This window comes from Diuraphis noxia, unplaced genomic scaffold (genome assembly GCF_037042655.1).
Source record: "Diuraphis noxia isolate RWA-SAM2 unplaced genomic scaffold, SU_Dnox_SAM2 contig0001, whole genome shotgun sequence".
Taxonomy (NCBI): domain Eukaryota; kingdom Metazoa; phylum Arthropoda; class Insecta; order Hemiptera; family Aphididae; genus Diuraphis; species Diuraphis noxia.
In genome coordinates this window covers 31860918-31878386 of record NW_028301711.1, presented here as the reverse complement: position 1 = coordinate 31878386, position 17469 = coordinate 31860918, and the positions used below count along the sequence as shown (strand labels likewise).

At 31.4% G+C, this 17469-nt stretch overlaps 1 protein-coding gene across 1 annotated transcript; it reads right to left on the bottom strand.

The window, feature by feature from the left end:
- Positions 1–342: 342 nt before the first annotated feature.
- LOC107163810 (Ionotropic receptor 40a) lies at positions 343–16570 on the bottom strand. Its single transcript, XM_015511398.2, has 16 exons — positions 16433–16570; positions 16147–16341; positions 13827–13927; positions 10965–11060; positions 10741–10877; positions 10057–10228; positions 9183–9286; positions 8990–9083; positions 8035–8193; positions 7197–7341; positions 4898–5026; positions 4563–4663; positions 4235–4394; positions 2441–2537; positions 838–1076; positions 343–724 (listed from the first exon to the last, which is right to left on the bottom strand). Exons 1-16 carry the CDS (start codon positions 16482–16484, stop codon positions 585–587), a joined length of 2121 nt encoding a protein of 706 aa, XP_015366884.2. The 5' UTR covers positions 16485–16570; the 3' UTR covers positions 343–584.
- Between the last annotated feature and the right edge of the window lie 899 nt (positions 16571–17469).

The following is a 17469-nucleotide window of genomic DNA, read 5'->3' as shown; positions in this document are numbered from 1 at the left end:
GTGGCTTAAGATTTTAATTTAGAAATAATATTATATAGGCAAGAATAAAAAAACAAAAAATAAATATACAGGTACGCACTTACCTGCAGAGTTACACAAAATCGATCATGTCAGCAAAATATATAATCTGTGAAGCGTATTGTTCGATCCCAGATCAAGATAAATCGGACGTACATATCATCATATTCGTTTTGTATAATAATTTTTTATAAGAGAGAAAGAATATAAAAAAAATACTTTCAAATGTCAATATTTACCAATTTAATACTGTATAATGTAATATTAGGTACGTAAAATATATTCTATTTAAGATGTTATAACTTCATAGTTCATATACAGCGTCCTATATCTATTTCATATCAATAGTTTATCAATCAATCTGCAGTGTATGCTAAATTTTTATTTGTATAAATAATAATATAATATGTAATTATATTATTTATAAATATGTGCGTATATGTCATACATTAGAAATTGTGCGATAAACCAATTCAATAATAGGTGTAGGTACCTCCCTAGGCGTCACTATAACATAAATATAATGCCGAAAATAATTTTCACCGAGGAAATTTGAAAAGCATTTTTCATTCTTTTAAATCGTATAATCTGTTTTGGAATTTGTTGGGAATTTTTCGTTTGTAGTCGAACGGCGCTTTGATGCGTTGTATTTGTACGTCTTTTTCAAACTTGTCATGTGACCTCATTTCGATCAATAGCAAAACCCCTATGGGAGAAAAATAAAACAGTCGATCGTCCTGTCACATAGTCGTATTATTTTATATCGCGTGGAAATCGCGAGAAAATTTTGTATAATATTTTGAGGGACCGATCGCGCACCTGCCAAAATCGAACCGATCGCCAGAACGTAGAACGCTCCTTGTAACGTTTTCATGGACATGGCTATGGTCAATTGCTTGTCGTCGTCTTCTTGTCTGGGTTCCGATCCTTCCAGCACGGGCTCTATGACCACGGATGTCGCGTCAAATTGTTCCGATCCCATCAGCTTGTCGTTGAGTTTCTGGTATTCTTCTTCGGTGATTTTCGACAAAATACCTCCCTCGAATAGTCGCATCAACCTATATAATATTGTATCGTCATACCAACGCGTGCTTTGTTCAAATACATGACGTACATCATAGTCATTTGGCACACGCGTTTGTACCTACGAATTTCCTGCGCGATTTATGTTAAAGATATTATTTGGTAGGTAATTATAATTATTATGTTTCATACAACCTAACTATATTATGAGGTGATCCGTTTAACGTAAGACACGTCTTATTATACCTTTTACATGATTATAAGTTGTTACAGAACAACATTTTCGGAAAATAATGAATGTTTTTATGAATTTTTAATTTTTTTTTTTTTACTTTTTTGAACGATAACATACTTTTATAATTCTTTTTATACCGAAGGAGAATATTATTTGGAGTATTTTAATATATAAAAACCAAATTTCGGATAAGTAGCTTATAGTTAACTTATTCATAAGTATTTTGAGTTTTGATGAGTGAAGTAGTGGAACAAAATTTTGCAGGGTATCTCTTGTTGTCACTCCTCTCTGAATTTAAACTTTAAATACTTGAACTCCAAATTTTGATTTTTAAAGTATTCTAAAAAAAATATTTTGCTTTGGAATAAGGAATTAAAATGTATGTTTCCATTCAAAATATAATAATAAAAAAAAAAAAAAAAATGAATAGGTTTAAATATGAATAAGATAATAATATATTGAACAATCAATAATCATACAAATAATAACATAAGCGTAAATCCATGATATATTTGTATGATGGTCTGAAATTAGAATTTCGAAAGAATTAATGAAAATTGTAAAATTATGTGAATTATTTTTCAATAAGATATTCTTGATTTTGCGTAAAATTATTTTAAAATCTTTTCTTAATTTGTTTTTGTTTTTCCCTTACGCTTTAATAAATGGTGGGAAAAATAAAACTCCTATACTTACCTCTCAAAATATCAATTGGATTCACTTTTGTATTTGAAAAAATGCTGAAGTTGAAAATTGGAGCATTAAAAATGCCCCCAAAAAAAAAACAAAATAAAAAAATGATGAAAATACAAAAATCTATTTTTTCAGAAAAATTTTGTTTTCTAACGATTTCAACTAATGTAACAAAAATATTTTCATAAACGTTAATAGTTTTTGAAATAATAAGTGTCTTATGTTAAATAGATCACCATGTATGCGTGTTGGTTGTACATATAGGTTAGGTTAGAACAGAGGCTGTTATAGAACAACGCTTATTGTTCCTATTGCCTGTCATAAGGAAAATGTCGAAAATCCATTCACTTATACAATATAATGCGACATTGTGACTATGAAAATCGAATTAATATTATAATGAGTCACGATGAGTATATTATACGAACGCGTTTGAAACGTATATATTATATGAAAAATGTTATTATTTACACGTCGTCGAAATTATCTCTGTAGGGGCACGCTCGTTGAAACGCAATAGCCGAATATCTCGTGTTTAGCTTTTCGCTTAGATGAAAATGTTGGGCACCTGCGCGAAAAAAAAATATATTATTATAGTTATACATATTTTACGAGTAAGTAAACATATATCTAGTGTAATTTATGTGTGTAAAAATGTCGTAATATAGATATAGGAATTCTAGGAAAAAGCTCTTAAGAAATCCATTATTATGAGTCATGACCAAAAGTACAAAAAAAATGTGTAAAGTGTAGCCAGCATAGGTGATAATAATATGTTATTATTAAATTAAATTATACATTTTCACTGAAAACCCTTCAACGTGCATTGTGCAGAAAAATAGTCCACTTATGAACAACTCTTAAAACTAAGAATAAAATTGTTTAAAAGAAAGATTTGAAACATAAAACAAGTATTGAACCTTCGTGTACAATGTTTCTGTAACAAATAATTAAAAAAATTAAAATCATCAACCTATAAATTCATAATTTATACAGTTATAACGGTGTTGCAGGTGCTTGTTTTTTCAATTTCCCGCAATTATATAATATTTTATATTTCAGTTGTTACTTTAATTACAATACTTTTATTTTAATCTATTGCCCGACACCTATGTACGATGTATATCAACGAAACGTATTTCACAATAAAAACTCTAACGTCTCATATTGATACGTCGAATTATAATAATGTTTTTTATTTGAAAGATGAGACTTTTTTCAGGTCACATCAAAGTCCGATTTTCCATTTTATTTTAAATAGTGCTAGAATAATACGTTTGAAAAATAAAAAATATATTGTGCATTATTCAAATGCATATACCTATTTTAGATTCTAAAATTTTATTTTGAAAAATAAAGTTTTTGCTTTTAATGCAAAATGTTCTCCTTTTAAATTAAAAAAAAATATATATTAGATCATTGTATAGGCATGGGAGTTTTTTATGTTTTAATATTAAAAACACACTGGCTCCTAAGTCGATTAGAGAACGCCACTTGTCCGCTTTTTAAGGGGTTTTATATCAGTAAAATGAATAACGTTTTGAAAAAAATTTTAATTAAAAATTTTGAAATTTAAAATACCAATTAATTCAAAGTAACTTACAAGAGGTCTAACATGCCATCAAGCCATCAAATAATTGATGTTTGTTTCTCATAAATGAATTACGATATTTATATCAGAATATGGTTTCTCATGAAAGAGAACCAAGAGTAGTGGAGTTAAGCTACGCATAGTTATAGTTATAATAAAACCAAATATATTATATACGTTAAATAAAACAAAACGACATATTTTGCTGTTGTTACAGTTTAATTTTTTTTTCATATCACTAATATCAAACAAGTAACTATTGTTTTGTAATCCATTATTTTTATGTTTTTTAAAGTTAAACGATTTTTTTTAAATCAATGATTTGCAAAAAATAAAAACTGCGACACAGAAAACATTGTCGTCTGTAAATTTTACTTTTATTTATTTTAATTTATCCTTCAAGAAGATGTGACAATTGTTTATGGTCTAAGACTGTAACCCGAGTGGTCTATTTTCGCGCCAAACGGTTCCGCAAACAATTCGTGGACGAGTGACGTCCTTATTATAGTAATAATGCAGCGTAGTGATCGCCTCATAATTAAATGTCAATTGTTATTGTACCTATGCAGCGTGCTTAATTATGTCTGCAGCGATTTTAATATACGTTCATTAAACGGTGTGAATAATAATATTCATTCATTGCGTGTCACATATTATAATTGTTGGTGTCTTACCAAATCGTTTGATATCGTAGTAGAACGTCTCTCGACCTCCTATAACGGCGTAATTCTTGTTGTCCCTAACTAATTGCATTCCCTTCTCGGTAGACCCTATTAGGTATTCTCGTTGACGGGTCACGAGCTGTGACAACTCTTCGTATACGCCAGTGCCGTTCTAAACGATTCACACGGCTAAGTATGCAATTGATATAAATATTACGTGTATGTGTGTGTGTGTGGGGGGGGGGGTATGCCTATGTATACATAATAATAATATTAAGTTTGGTATGCATCATACACAGTGTGTGTGTGTATAAACGAATGCATATTCTGACACACTCACTTCTAACATTGCTTGTGAGGCGCTCTGGACTTCGACCAATAGCTGAAGCCCGGAGTCACGCATAGCTTGAGATAGTTCATTCAATGTATTGATAGGCGGTTCTATCGACGACAAAAACAATAACAGGAATTATTTTTTGTATAGACATACTACCATTACTATCTATATTTTAAATACAATAATTGGAACACATTTTTTTAAAAAAAGAAAATATTTTAGTCCTTTTTCCAATAGAATAAAATTTACATATTTATATCGTTATAATTAATAATTTTTTCTCTCTATATCGAAAATATAATCATAGAAACTATAGTCATAAATAAATAAATAATTACCTTTTGGTGGTCTTGCTAGTATTGACGTTAGACTAGCAGAGTACATGTCGCCAATCACGTAAGTAGCCGATAACATTAATAAACCAGCAACAAATCGGATTTTATTATTTTCTGATGGAATAACTGCAGCTGTTAAAATAGATATTAATCAATAGTTAAACAGAAGTATAAGAAATATGAATAAAATATTATAGACATTATGACTGAGATAATACAATAGTCAGGGAACAAGCACCTTAGAAATGGCCACGAATGCATGTATACAAGAGTCAAGTGCAGGGGGTCACGATGGGCACCCATAGTTTACAACGCCATCTGTATAAAACATGGATTAAGATACAAAATGTGACGCCAAATAACACCACCGGTAGCGCTGAAAACTTTCGGTGCCCAGCGTGAGGAACCTTTTAGTGTCCTTCCCCAACCCCTGCCGACCATGTCGTTTCCAGTCCATTTTATTTTAGTCTGTGGATTTCGTTAGGCCTTAAGCGCAATACCTATAGAAAGAGTCCATCGAAAACCGTATAAAGCGTTTGAAGAAAATGTTAGTATAAGCAAAAGAGTTTGTGTATTTTGTTCGGAGCCCAGGGATGATTATTATTATTATTATTATTATTATTATAAAATACAATATAACGTTTACAAAATTTTTTTACAATAATAGGCAATGAATCGATGTAAAAGAAGCTTAAAGTTTTTAAGTTATAATAAGAACTAAAATATTTCAAAGTATACATATCCTTTTGTTATTCCGTTTAAATATGCTCGGATGAAATATCATCAAATAATATTATATATTGGCTCTGTATACTACCTATGTGTAGACATATTATTTGGATTCCCCAAGTACCTCTAATATATATTTATTTAAACTATGTGAAAATGAGTAAAGCCAATTTGCCCATTGACCAACCTGCCATATAATTGTATAAAAACAATGCAGTAGCAGGTAGTCCGACAATTATTATTGTTTTCTAAAATAAATTTCCATTGACATATTAAACAGACCCGTGGGGGTCCTGTAAACCCTCCACTGCACACTATTATACACTCCACTGCACGATTGATATTTAAATCAGTTTGGCAGGGATACGAAATTATTTATAATTGATAATACATGGTATTTATTAATTTACGGAATATTATAATATATACAATGTAGAGCGAGTTACGTTAGCGATGCACAACATATTATTATTGTTTATATTTTCCTACTCGAGAAACAATTTATTTTTATTTTAGATGACAGACAGAAATCCTTGGCCGACGAACATAAGCTGTTCGATATTGGCAGAGAAACGTTTTCGTTCGGAAAAGTGTATTAAATATTTAAATGTTCCTTTCACGTGATTAAAGTCAATAAGATGACTACAGGCAATATGTATTATTGTAGTGGTTGTTCTATTGTGTCGCTTTTTGTTCCAATTTTGCACTTTTCATTTTTGTTACTTTCATTGAACGCTCTCGTACGTGTATTAACTCAGTATATATATATATATATATTATATACGTGTTTAACTGCGTCAACGTCAACTAGACAACCACGTCGATAAGTGACAATAAGACGTTTAAATGGAATCGACCGATGTATATCTATGCAGACATACCAGACAGTTCATGTCTTTGACTGATTTCTTCTTAATCTTTCAATAGATTTTAGAAATTATTTGCGTACAAAAATGTACGGGTTACCTATCTTGTTTTATTATTATACTTGATTTGGTGTCTACGATTCATGTGTAAAAATCCAGATTTTATAAAGCATCTATATTCGAAACACCATTGAATGTTGCACTACTGCAATGTTCTAATTGCTGACATCACTATATAATATACCCGCCGAATTTGATGTCTGCGGAAAAAATTATTTCGTACTCGACAGCTGCTTTGATGTTATAACAATAATATTCTATATTATATTGTACTACGCGTATAATACCCTGTATACTTTTATAATAATATGATAGTTGTACGAAATAATCTAATATATGATGGTAAGTATAACAGCGGAAAAGGGAGGGGAGCATGCACAAAATTGATGAAAAGATTTTTATTAAGATGTATTTTATATACAATATGCACATTATTATAATAAGTATAATGACGATTTAAAAGCGTATATGTATATTTAAAATAATTGTTTAAACAAATAATATGAAATTATGGATTTACTCTCACCCAAGATCGGTGTCTGTTAAATGTTTAAACGAAGTACAGTTATACAGCGATGCGTGCGTAATAAAATATGTGGGTGGGTAGTACAATATATAATTTCATAAAAGTCAATGTAATACATTACCCTGTTGTAAAAATACTGTAACAGACCACCACACGCACTTCCAATACAACATAGATTTTCCTTGGGGATGGCCGTCGGTCGTGTCGACTAATATATAGAGTATTGGACCGGCAAAAATAACTGTGATCAATAACAATGGCCATACCTAAACAATCCAAGTGCACATATAAAGATATAAGGAAGAGGAGTACTTTATTATGTCTGTTACGACGAGCAAAAATAAACAATTGTTATTTGTGTGCTATATAGATACACCTAGGATATGGTGTTGTGACTATTTGCATGTATTCCATTTTTCTATAATCACCGTAGTGCAATGTGAGTATATTTAATAAACTATAATTTATAGTTATATATGTAATTATATAATATCGTAGTAGGTACAAAGTGTGTTACGAAAGTTTTCTCAGTAATGTGGTTCAGTATATTCATCGTATGAAATTTAACAAAATAAATCAATTTTTTTAAGGCGTGGTACCGAATATATCGTTTTTTACATAGCAGCTGAGAATTCGTTTCACATCGTCTTCATTTTAAACTTCGTGTTAGGTTGAAATGTATGGCACAATATTATATTATTTATATACAAAAACCAAACATGTAGATAATAATATAGTGATGGTAGCATTAAACTAATAAAATAAAGTAAGTTAGCGTAGGTACGGTATCTGCTTCATGTGTTTATGTTTCTTTTGCACTTTTTCAGATTAAAGATTTCTATAATTTTGCAAAATAATATGATACGCATATTATTTTTAAATCAAGTTTATCGCTATTAAGGAATATGCATTTATAATTCGTATATTATACAATTATGGAATTATTAATAATTACTTACCGACCAATGAAACGGTCTGATGAGTGAAAATGCTTCGTTTAAACGTCCAGGCGCGTGTGTCAAGAAAGCTTCATTGTCGACCAACGTAAGGAATGAAAAATCTACAACCAAGTTGCGCTCGTATGTTATAGATAAGTCTCCGACGAACCAATCAGCTTCCTTTAGTATTCAATAAATTCGTAGTTTTCATATTAAGTTCGGTTTTAGATTATCTATTGAGACTTAAGAACAAATCATCAAGTTTCTTATCTTTGTCCTTCACTTGGGTTATGCGTAGCAGTAATATAGCAAAAACTTATAAGCTACCTATCACGATAAGATAGCGCTTTAGAATTAAAATGTATTAAAATAAAATATAATGTATAACATTGCGATTCACAAATTATTGTTGTATATAACTATATAAGTACCTACCTACTGCAGTTGTTCAAGAATAATGTTACTATCAAGTTGATAGTATCAACACCGATAAAAAGGTTTAAAAACGGACTAGTTTGAGTCTGCTCCTGAAGATATCCTGTCTTTGAAAAACTGCTTGTACCTAATACCATTTTATTTCTATAAGTTAATTAATATGATAGAAAATAACGTAGGTGTCAAATTTAAATCATAATATTGTAAAAGATTTAATACGTGCATACGTAAAATTAATGCTTTCTAAAATGTTATTTAATTATAATTTATAAATTATATTGTAATCATTGTGAAATAATGTGCATGATAAAATAGTGTTAATTTTTGAATTACAAAGTTAACAAACTTTAGTTTTTTGGTAGATAATTGAAAATATTATTTTAAGTTTGATATTAAAGAAATGAAACAAGATTTTTTTTCTGAAAATACGTATCAAACAGTTTTACTGATATAATTAATTATAATAATATGGTAGGTATGACATTACTTAAATATATATTTATGGTGTGTGTGTGTGATAATAACTACTTGCTGTGCTTACCCTTTGCCATATCAAACCCAATACTCCTTGCATTGATGATCCACGATCGAGTCCTGAACCTTGTGTACGATCAGGAGGATCTATATATATGAATCTGTGTACATAAAAATTATATCAAAATAGTTAGTGAAACGTGTCTTGCTATCATTGATTTTAATAAATTATTCAGAGGAATGTATAGTTGTATATATACTGAAAATGTAGCTTGTCGGCCAGTAGATTAATGAGTTTATCATCTCGTCCACCCTCTACTCGAAAACTGTCGTTCAGATATTCAACGAATGTCCATGGTGGCTTCTACAAATAGAACATGAATAATTAAAACAGTACTTAAATTATACAGGGATAAATTGGAAAACAGCGATAAGGACATCCATGCAAGTGTACCTAATAATTCGGAATATTATAGTTCGTGTTTGTATGGGAAAAGTCTATTATAATTAACATTATGATGTCCTTATTATTTAATTTATTAACGAATTATAATATATGCAACGTGGACTGAGAATTATGAATTAAAATTAAAAATTAAAATACGACATGAGTTATGTAATTTGACGTAGGTACCTACATCTTGCTCGGTTTTTTAATATCAAATTTATACATTTTAAATGGTTGAAATCTTCATCTACACGTATATAATAACGCATGTATAAGAGGGTTCTATAATCTATTTAGATCACGCAACAGCTCTTAATGATAAATAGGTACGTATTTCAAATAAAAAATGAAAAGCTATTATAATATGCTCGTTGTGCAGTATGCAGTTATATGTAAAAGAATCGCAAACAAATTACATAGGTACTTCTACTATAGGTACATATTAATACGTATATACACGCGTATAGCTTGCATGTTGTACATAACGTTGTTTAAATACATTTACATTTTTATGGTGACTGTTATTAGGGTGGTGCGCTTAAATTGTTTTCGTGAATTTATGTATGGAAATATTCAAAGTGCTCTCTCTCTCTCTCTCTCTCTATATATATATATATATATATATATATATATATATACACTATGGCGGCTCTTGTATAATTTTAGTTTTCATTTATAAAGCGTACATGCAAAACTGGAACGTTGAAATATCTGCCTTCGAAGTTCTTGTACACCTGTTTGGGCGGCGGTAACAGCGGAAACCTCACCAACCCGTCCATTGCTGACCACCAGTTTACCATTTTCAGACTTGATCCGTACCCGGGCCTGGCGCTGGCCTGACTGTAATAAATCTGGTAGCTAAAAATACATCAGCAGTGATGGTATCCCTCGTATATAAATATTAGTGTGCAATAAGAAGTTTCTAGAGGAATAAGAAAACATTTTGAGTTGTCGAGTCATCGAGGTTCGAGTTATCGCCACTCGACTGTATATTATTATATTGTGTGCATCGGGCGTGAGAAAAACACTCCGATTCTCTACACTAACGCGCGTTTAAATTGAATTAATACCACTGCAGTACTGTATGTATATATAATATGTACAGCGGGATTGTGTCAGGGGACGCGAGATCCCTAAATTTATTTTTCAATTTTATTGCAATAACTCCGCTGCGCCGCCCATTAGATAATGTGCGTCTTGGGAAAAAGTTATGTTGTTGATATGCTTCTCCTCGCGCGGCACCCGTCTGCTTGCCGGCCGGGGTCTCTGTGGCCCGAAAGTCGGAACTTATATTATAGGGTGGAAGGACCGGTGTAACGATATTGTTATTATTGTTATTATATTATTGATGAGAACGCTGGCACACTCACAATCCCGGCCTGGGACTGGTGATGACGCACACCCGCATCGCCTCCAGTATATCAGCCTTGAACGTTCGGCTGACGGATGACCGTAACCATAAAAACACGTACACCACGTTCCGAGACATCAAGTTACTTTTCCGGATCTGTGTGAAAAACAGAAAAACCGCCGTCGCGCGATGTAAGCCGAGAGTAAATGGTAAATATTTGTACATGAAATATATTGACATTACTGCCGACAGCAAGTTTTCCATGAGCGTAGACGTCGACAGTACTATGTAGGACGTGTGATGTCCGTCGGCCACTGAACGGCGGATATCGATCAACAGCTATACATTTTGAAAGCAATAAATTATTATTCACACATTTTCAATTTGAAGTGTATATTATATATATTTTGAACACGAAACTACACATATACTATATCAGGACAGCCCGATCGAGCTTTGGAAAAAAAATCGTTTATTTAAAAATATACACATTTTTATGCAATAAGTATATTGTATTATACACTTTTATATCTGTAAAAAAAATCATCCTTATGTATATTATATTATCGACAATATTGTATATTATTATATGGGGGCAACAATATAATATTATAACGCGTAGCGTATATATATATATATTACTAGTATTACTACCAATAATTAGCTATGCTCGCAAGTATTTCATTTACAGCTTAAAAGTTCTTAGAAACTTAGTATAATTGTATGTACACGAACAGCTTATTATTTTGAGAACAATAATCATATTATTGTTTTATAGTGATGTATAACGATAGAATACTTTAAATTGAAGGTACCGTACATTTTAAATTGGGTCAACAGGATAATGAATATTCATTAATATTATTAAAATATATGTATGTACCTATCTCTATACGTCAAATTATTTTAGTAACGTTACGATGAAAACAAACACAACAGAAATCATTCATAATAGCACAATAAACAGTTTAATTTAATGAAAATAAATATATATATATTTTTTTTACATACTTGGCATGAATAGTATATAAAGTGATTCACCAAACACAATCATTTACAATTTTTTTTTTATAATGAATTTATTCCAATTATAATTTTTGGAATTGGTATGTCTACCTATACGATTTAAACACAGTGTGTTTTAAAATACGTTTTAAAAAAATACATTTTTACGCCATTTTAAGATTGTTCTGTATCCGTAAAAATTTATTTTTGCAAATTGAGAATCAGATTAATTTACAAAAGCATATTGATATGCATGAATAGAAATTTGAAAGAGTAGATTCTGAATTATTAAACTTTATGTACTATTATACCCGTATAAGCTTCATACTTCATACTTCATGATAAATTTTAAATTATGCGGTTCTATAGACCTATAAAAAAACAAAAAAAAATATTTAAATGATTTACATTTAAATTGTATAAGTATTGCATGTTTGTAAGAATTATTTGAGTATAATAAGTATTAGACTGAATAGTATATGTATTTAAAATTAGACATTTCATCATGCTTAATAGCCTAATAAGTAATAGGTACCTATTTAAAGTTTAATAACTCAGAAACTATCGACTCGGAATTTTCATATAGACAGATGCAATATTTTTTTTTAAATCTGGCTGGACAATTTACATTAGTAAATAGTAGTTCTAATTAAAAAAAAGTATTTATCATCTCTACATGTAACACGTGACACTCCTTTAAATGATATAAAAACCCAAACACCTAAAAATATAGGGTTTTTAAGTATATCTAAAAATTTCAAAAATTATAACTCGTTTAAATGTTGATGCAGAAATACAATACTTGAGGATACTGCAAGTGGATCATGGCGAATCAACTGATTAAATGCGAATCTACTGCAATATTACAATAAATACAGACTATGGAATTTTATTAACATACTATAGGTAATAGTCAACAATCTGCTCCTGAAGTCCTGACCTTCCGACTTCCACAATAGTATGTATTATTAAAATGACACGCGTAATTCATCATCAGCACGAGCTAACTCAAAGAAACATATTTTATTAACGACCATGCATTAAATCATTCAGCAGATCATACTAATTAAAATATATGAACGATATAAGAGTTGTCATAGCCAAACGTTTTTTTTTTTGTTGTTAATAAAAAAACCTATCGCAATAGCAGATACTTCCCCGGATTAGTTATCCTAATTAGGCTGGTGTACCACGTTACATATTTTGTGGAGGCACCGGTCACTTTGAACTTTGAAGTACGTATAATATATACATCTATAGGTGTATAATATACTGTAAGTGTGTGGTAAACTGGTAAGAGGGGGAGGCTAATGGGAATTTGTTAACTGTTCATAATTTAATAGTTCGTACCTATATATAATATGATGGAATATCATATATAACACTGGTTAGAAATGAAAAAGTGTTAACAATTTTGTTATATTAGAACATAGATAATATTATACTCGTTATATAATTGTACCAAAATATAATAATATACTAATTTAATTTGGCCATCGGATTTAAATCTTGCCCCGATTGGAGTTTTATTTTACGTGCGCCTTGGACTCTGGGGTAATAGTAGAAGTTCATTTAAAATATTATTGGATGTTTTAGTGCACTTATCTCAATATAAATAAGGATGAAAAGTTTTATCAAGTTTAGAAATGGGTTGATTTTTCGACGATAATAGTTATATATTTTTGAAGTAGTTCGAATTTTACCGTTATAAATCGTATGAATGTGCGTACAATATAAAATATTATTTTTACGCTTATTTAAATTTGTTTGTTTTGTTTTTAAGGTAATTACTGTTCAACATTTATCCATCATGTCTTTAATTTAAATAATAAGAACTGTGCCCCCAGCACAAGCTTTGCTTATAGGGGGTACTGAAATATTTAAATCATATATTTTTTGTAATCATTGTATATATAATTCTATTGTTTCAATAAAGATTATTATTATTATTATTTAAAAAAAGGTTAAAATTTGGTGAGTACCTACTCCATAATTAATTAGAAATGATGCTCAATCGCCCATGCCCCATATAGTTTCTGTCAGCCCTATAATGGCATATATGTGTGTGTGTATTATTTAATGTACATAATATTATATTACCGATTGTACGTGATCCTCTGACAATAAAGCATAGTGAGTCGTCGTTACACCCCTTCCGTGTAGGGACTTAATTGTATTACTCAGGAAATCGGCAGAAGCATCTTTATGAATAAATATACAATATTATTATACGCATATAATATTATTATAGAGATTACAAGTTACAACACTATACAATATACATGCGATATAATGAAATGCTGATAAAATACAATTATTCGTTTTTTTTATATTACATTATATTATCATAATATTTACATGTTAAAATGTTTATATTACAATTCATAGTTTTATAATAGTATATTAGGAGAGTGTTTCTTTACGTGTAATGAATTCGAATACTAATAATAATTTATAATTTAATTAAATCCTATAGGAAAGGAGTTGTGAAGATTAAAAAAAAAAAATAAATACACGAATCCCAATCCAACAGGACCAAAAATATTATATCATATTTTATAAGACTGTTAATGACTTGTTTAAAAATAATATCTAATAATATGCTGCCAATTATAGTTAAGTATAAGTGTGTATTATTATTGTCACTATTATACTATATTATAGTATCATACCATTATCGCCCAAAACTACCCATTTAACGTTATATGGTAATAAAATAATGACGTTTAATATTATTAACGAGGCGAGACTCGCGTGTGGCGTGTGTCTGCATAACTGTCAGTCTTAATCATTCCGTAGGTCGGAGAACCACACGGTTTTTGGTGAATTATGTATCTCGTAATATTATTATTATTGTCTTGCACCGCAGTACATATATATATATTATTATTAAGAGTGACTTCCGATCGAATAATATAGTTATCTTACTCTTAAAATAACTCGATAGATTTAACACAATATTATACATCACACTCATACATAATATGTGGTCGTAGCCAGTAGCGTATTTGCTAGGGGTCGGCGGGGGTTGGGGGAAGAGAGCATGGGAGACAATGGAATAATTTTTTTTTTTGGAAATAATGTTCTGCTTGTAAACAATATGTATTTTTTATAAATGGATATTTTTATAATTCAGAAAAAAAAAGAGTTTATAGTAATAATAGTAAGCGCGATATTTTATGCTCAAATGTCTAACACGTTGATTCTGAGAGAAAATAATTGTCATGTTTACGTAGGTACGAGAAAAAATAACTTGAGATGTTTATTATTAATATTAGGTTGAATGAAATGGGTTGGAAAAAAAGTAAAAATATGTCCTAAATAGTTAGGTTAGGTTAATCGAAATTGGCAAAAAAATTCCCTAAAAGGTAAACACTTTAAAATGAGGACTAAATACCGTTATTTTTAATCACAATGTCATGAAACGCTCTCTTATAGCATGTAATAAAATCACGTATTATAAAAAACATAAAATCGCATCGAAAAATGACAGTTCCTATAAGGCCCTTAACTATACTATTCTATATATGTAGTTATAGTAACATGTTGCCAGGTTGCATGAACAATCACAACGTTCGAATTAATAGACAGTGGCGTGAGCTAAAGGTGCCTTTAAACATGATTTAGTGGCCCGCGATTGGTCCATTTAATGGTCCATTAAATTAATGCATTTTTCATGCAACCCGACAATAGACTTCTATATATTATTTTAAGATGCTTTTCCACGAATGATCAGTGTTAACTGCTACAGTGTTCGCGTAAGACAGTTTTTTTGTGGTTCTGTAATCGGGGTTTGGTGTAAGTAATATGTTTGATACATGGTCACGGGGTTGTACCTAGATTTTATCCATATTGTAAGTATTATCTCAAACGCTGTATAATCACACGCCGATCGAGTGGCATTATTTCAACTTAACAGCCGATAACATGAATTTTCCAATCAGGAAGTATCAGTAAGCGGTCACCACAAAGTACGCGAACACGGCAATCAGTGGAATAGCGTCTTTACGGTAGGTATCTACTATACTAAATTTAGTATATAGCAAGGTTGGCCAAAACGAGGCTCACGAGCCGCATGTGGCCCGCCAGTCAGTTACTTGTGGCTCTTGACACCAAGCTAATTAATTAATACGAGCACTTCTCAAAAGTAAAATTCCATTCCTTAATGTGTACCTGAACAATAATGTTCTGTGCTGTTTAAAAATTAAACTATCCTTTGTTTGTTATAAAATTAAAAATGTCTGTTCAATTTATAATATCACGATTTGGATCACTTTGAATTAGCTTCATGAATTTGCAACACTCGAAATAAATGTCGCATGTGGCCCACCTTGCTATATAGCTATTGAAATTTATGCTACGGCATAGTATATAGAAATCTGTGTTGGTGGTATATTATGTTATATACGTGCTCGCGTACTCTCGACACCCGAGTGAAAGGCCAAAGTGCAGTCGACCGTCATGGCCTCGACGATGTCGCGGATCGCGTTCGTCAAGTTCCCGTAATCTAGGTCACGCCACCCGCCGCCGACGACGACGGCTCGCCTTTGACGACGCCAAATGTCCGAGTGATGCCGGTAGTCGTCTCGTTCCGGAATCGCCGTCGCGGTCGTCGCTGAGCACAAGACGTATTATTACTATATTATAATATATATGTATGACACACAGACACACATGTCGCTGACCGACGGATATATTATACGTACCAAGTGCGGCGAACACCGCTAGAGCGGGAACCCACCGTTTTGCTTTGGCCATGTTTCGGCGGAATGTGTGCAGAACTTTTCGTTCTCCTCTCGACCGACGCGGTTTTTCACGCGACTATACTCGTGTGTAGGCACCGATCGTCGTCGACGCCACTTCGCTAGGGTTTACACCACCGCCTTTCAAGACACGTCCATTATTACATATTTCGTTGCGCCCCCTATTACCGTGTCGCGGATATAAATAATATAATAAAATAATAACACTCGTGCAACGCGGCCGTGCGATCGTGTACACACACACACACACACACACACATAAAAATGTATGATATAAATAAATAAAAATACATGGCAAGTGCACGCGCGGAATATTGTGTTGCCACGTCTCGAACACACTCGCGAGCGCACGACATATACCTATATTATTATTGTTACTCGACTATGGTTAAATATAATATTATTATATACACGCTTAATGTGTGTGTGTGTGTGTGTGTGTGTGTGTGTGTGAAAGAGTGAGTGAGTGTGTGTACGCATTATGCGCCTATACACACACACACATACACACGAGGTTAAACATCGCCTGCAGTCTGTCAGCATTAAACATTATTAATATTAAATATATAATGACCATGAGTCGTCGTGTACACGTTGTTTCAATAATCGGTGTTCATTATTTTAGGTATATATATGGTTATTAATAATTTTCAGTATTTTCTCATATTCGAAACCACCGTCGTACACGCGCGGTGTATCATAATACAATAACATTATAATATATTATTTATATCGCGTGTCGTTACAATGCGATATCATGACTATATAGTGACCACACGACAACACGAAAAAAAAAAAGAATAAAAGGCGCCCACGCGGACACGGCTTACTGAGATTTCGTTATTATATTATACACAACATTTAGCGTGATTTACTAATGATAACGATGACTCGTATCGTGCTCAAGAGCCGCAATGTCGGCTTATAAAGCATAATATTATATAATATTGTCATAAAAGGACATCGTATGAGACAGGTAC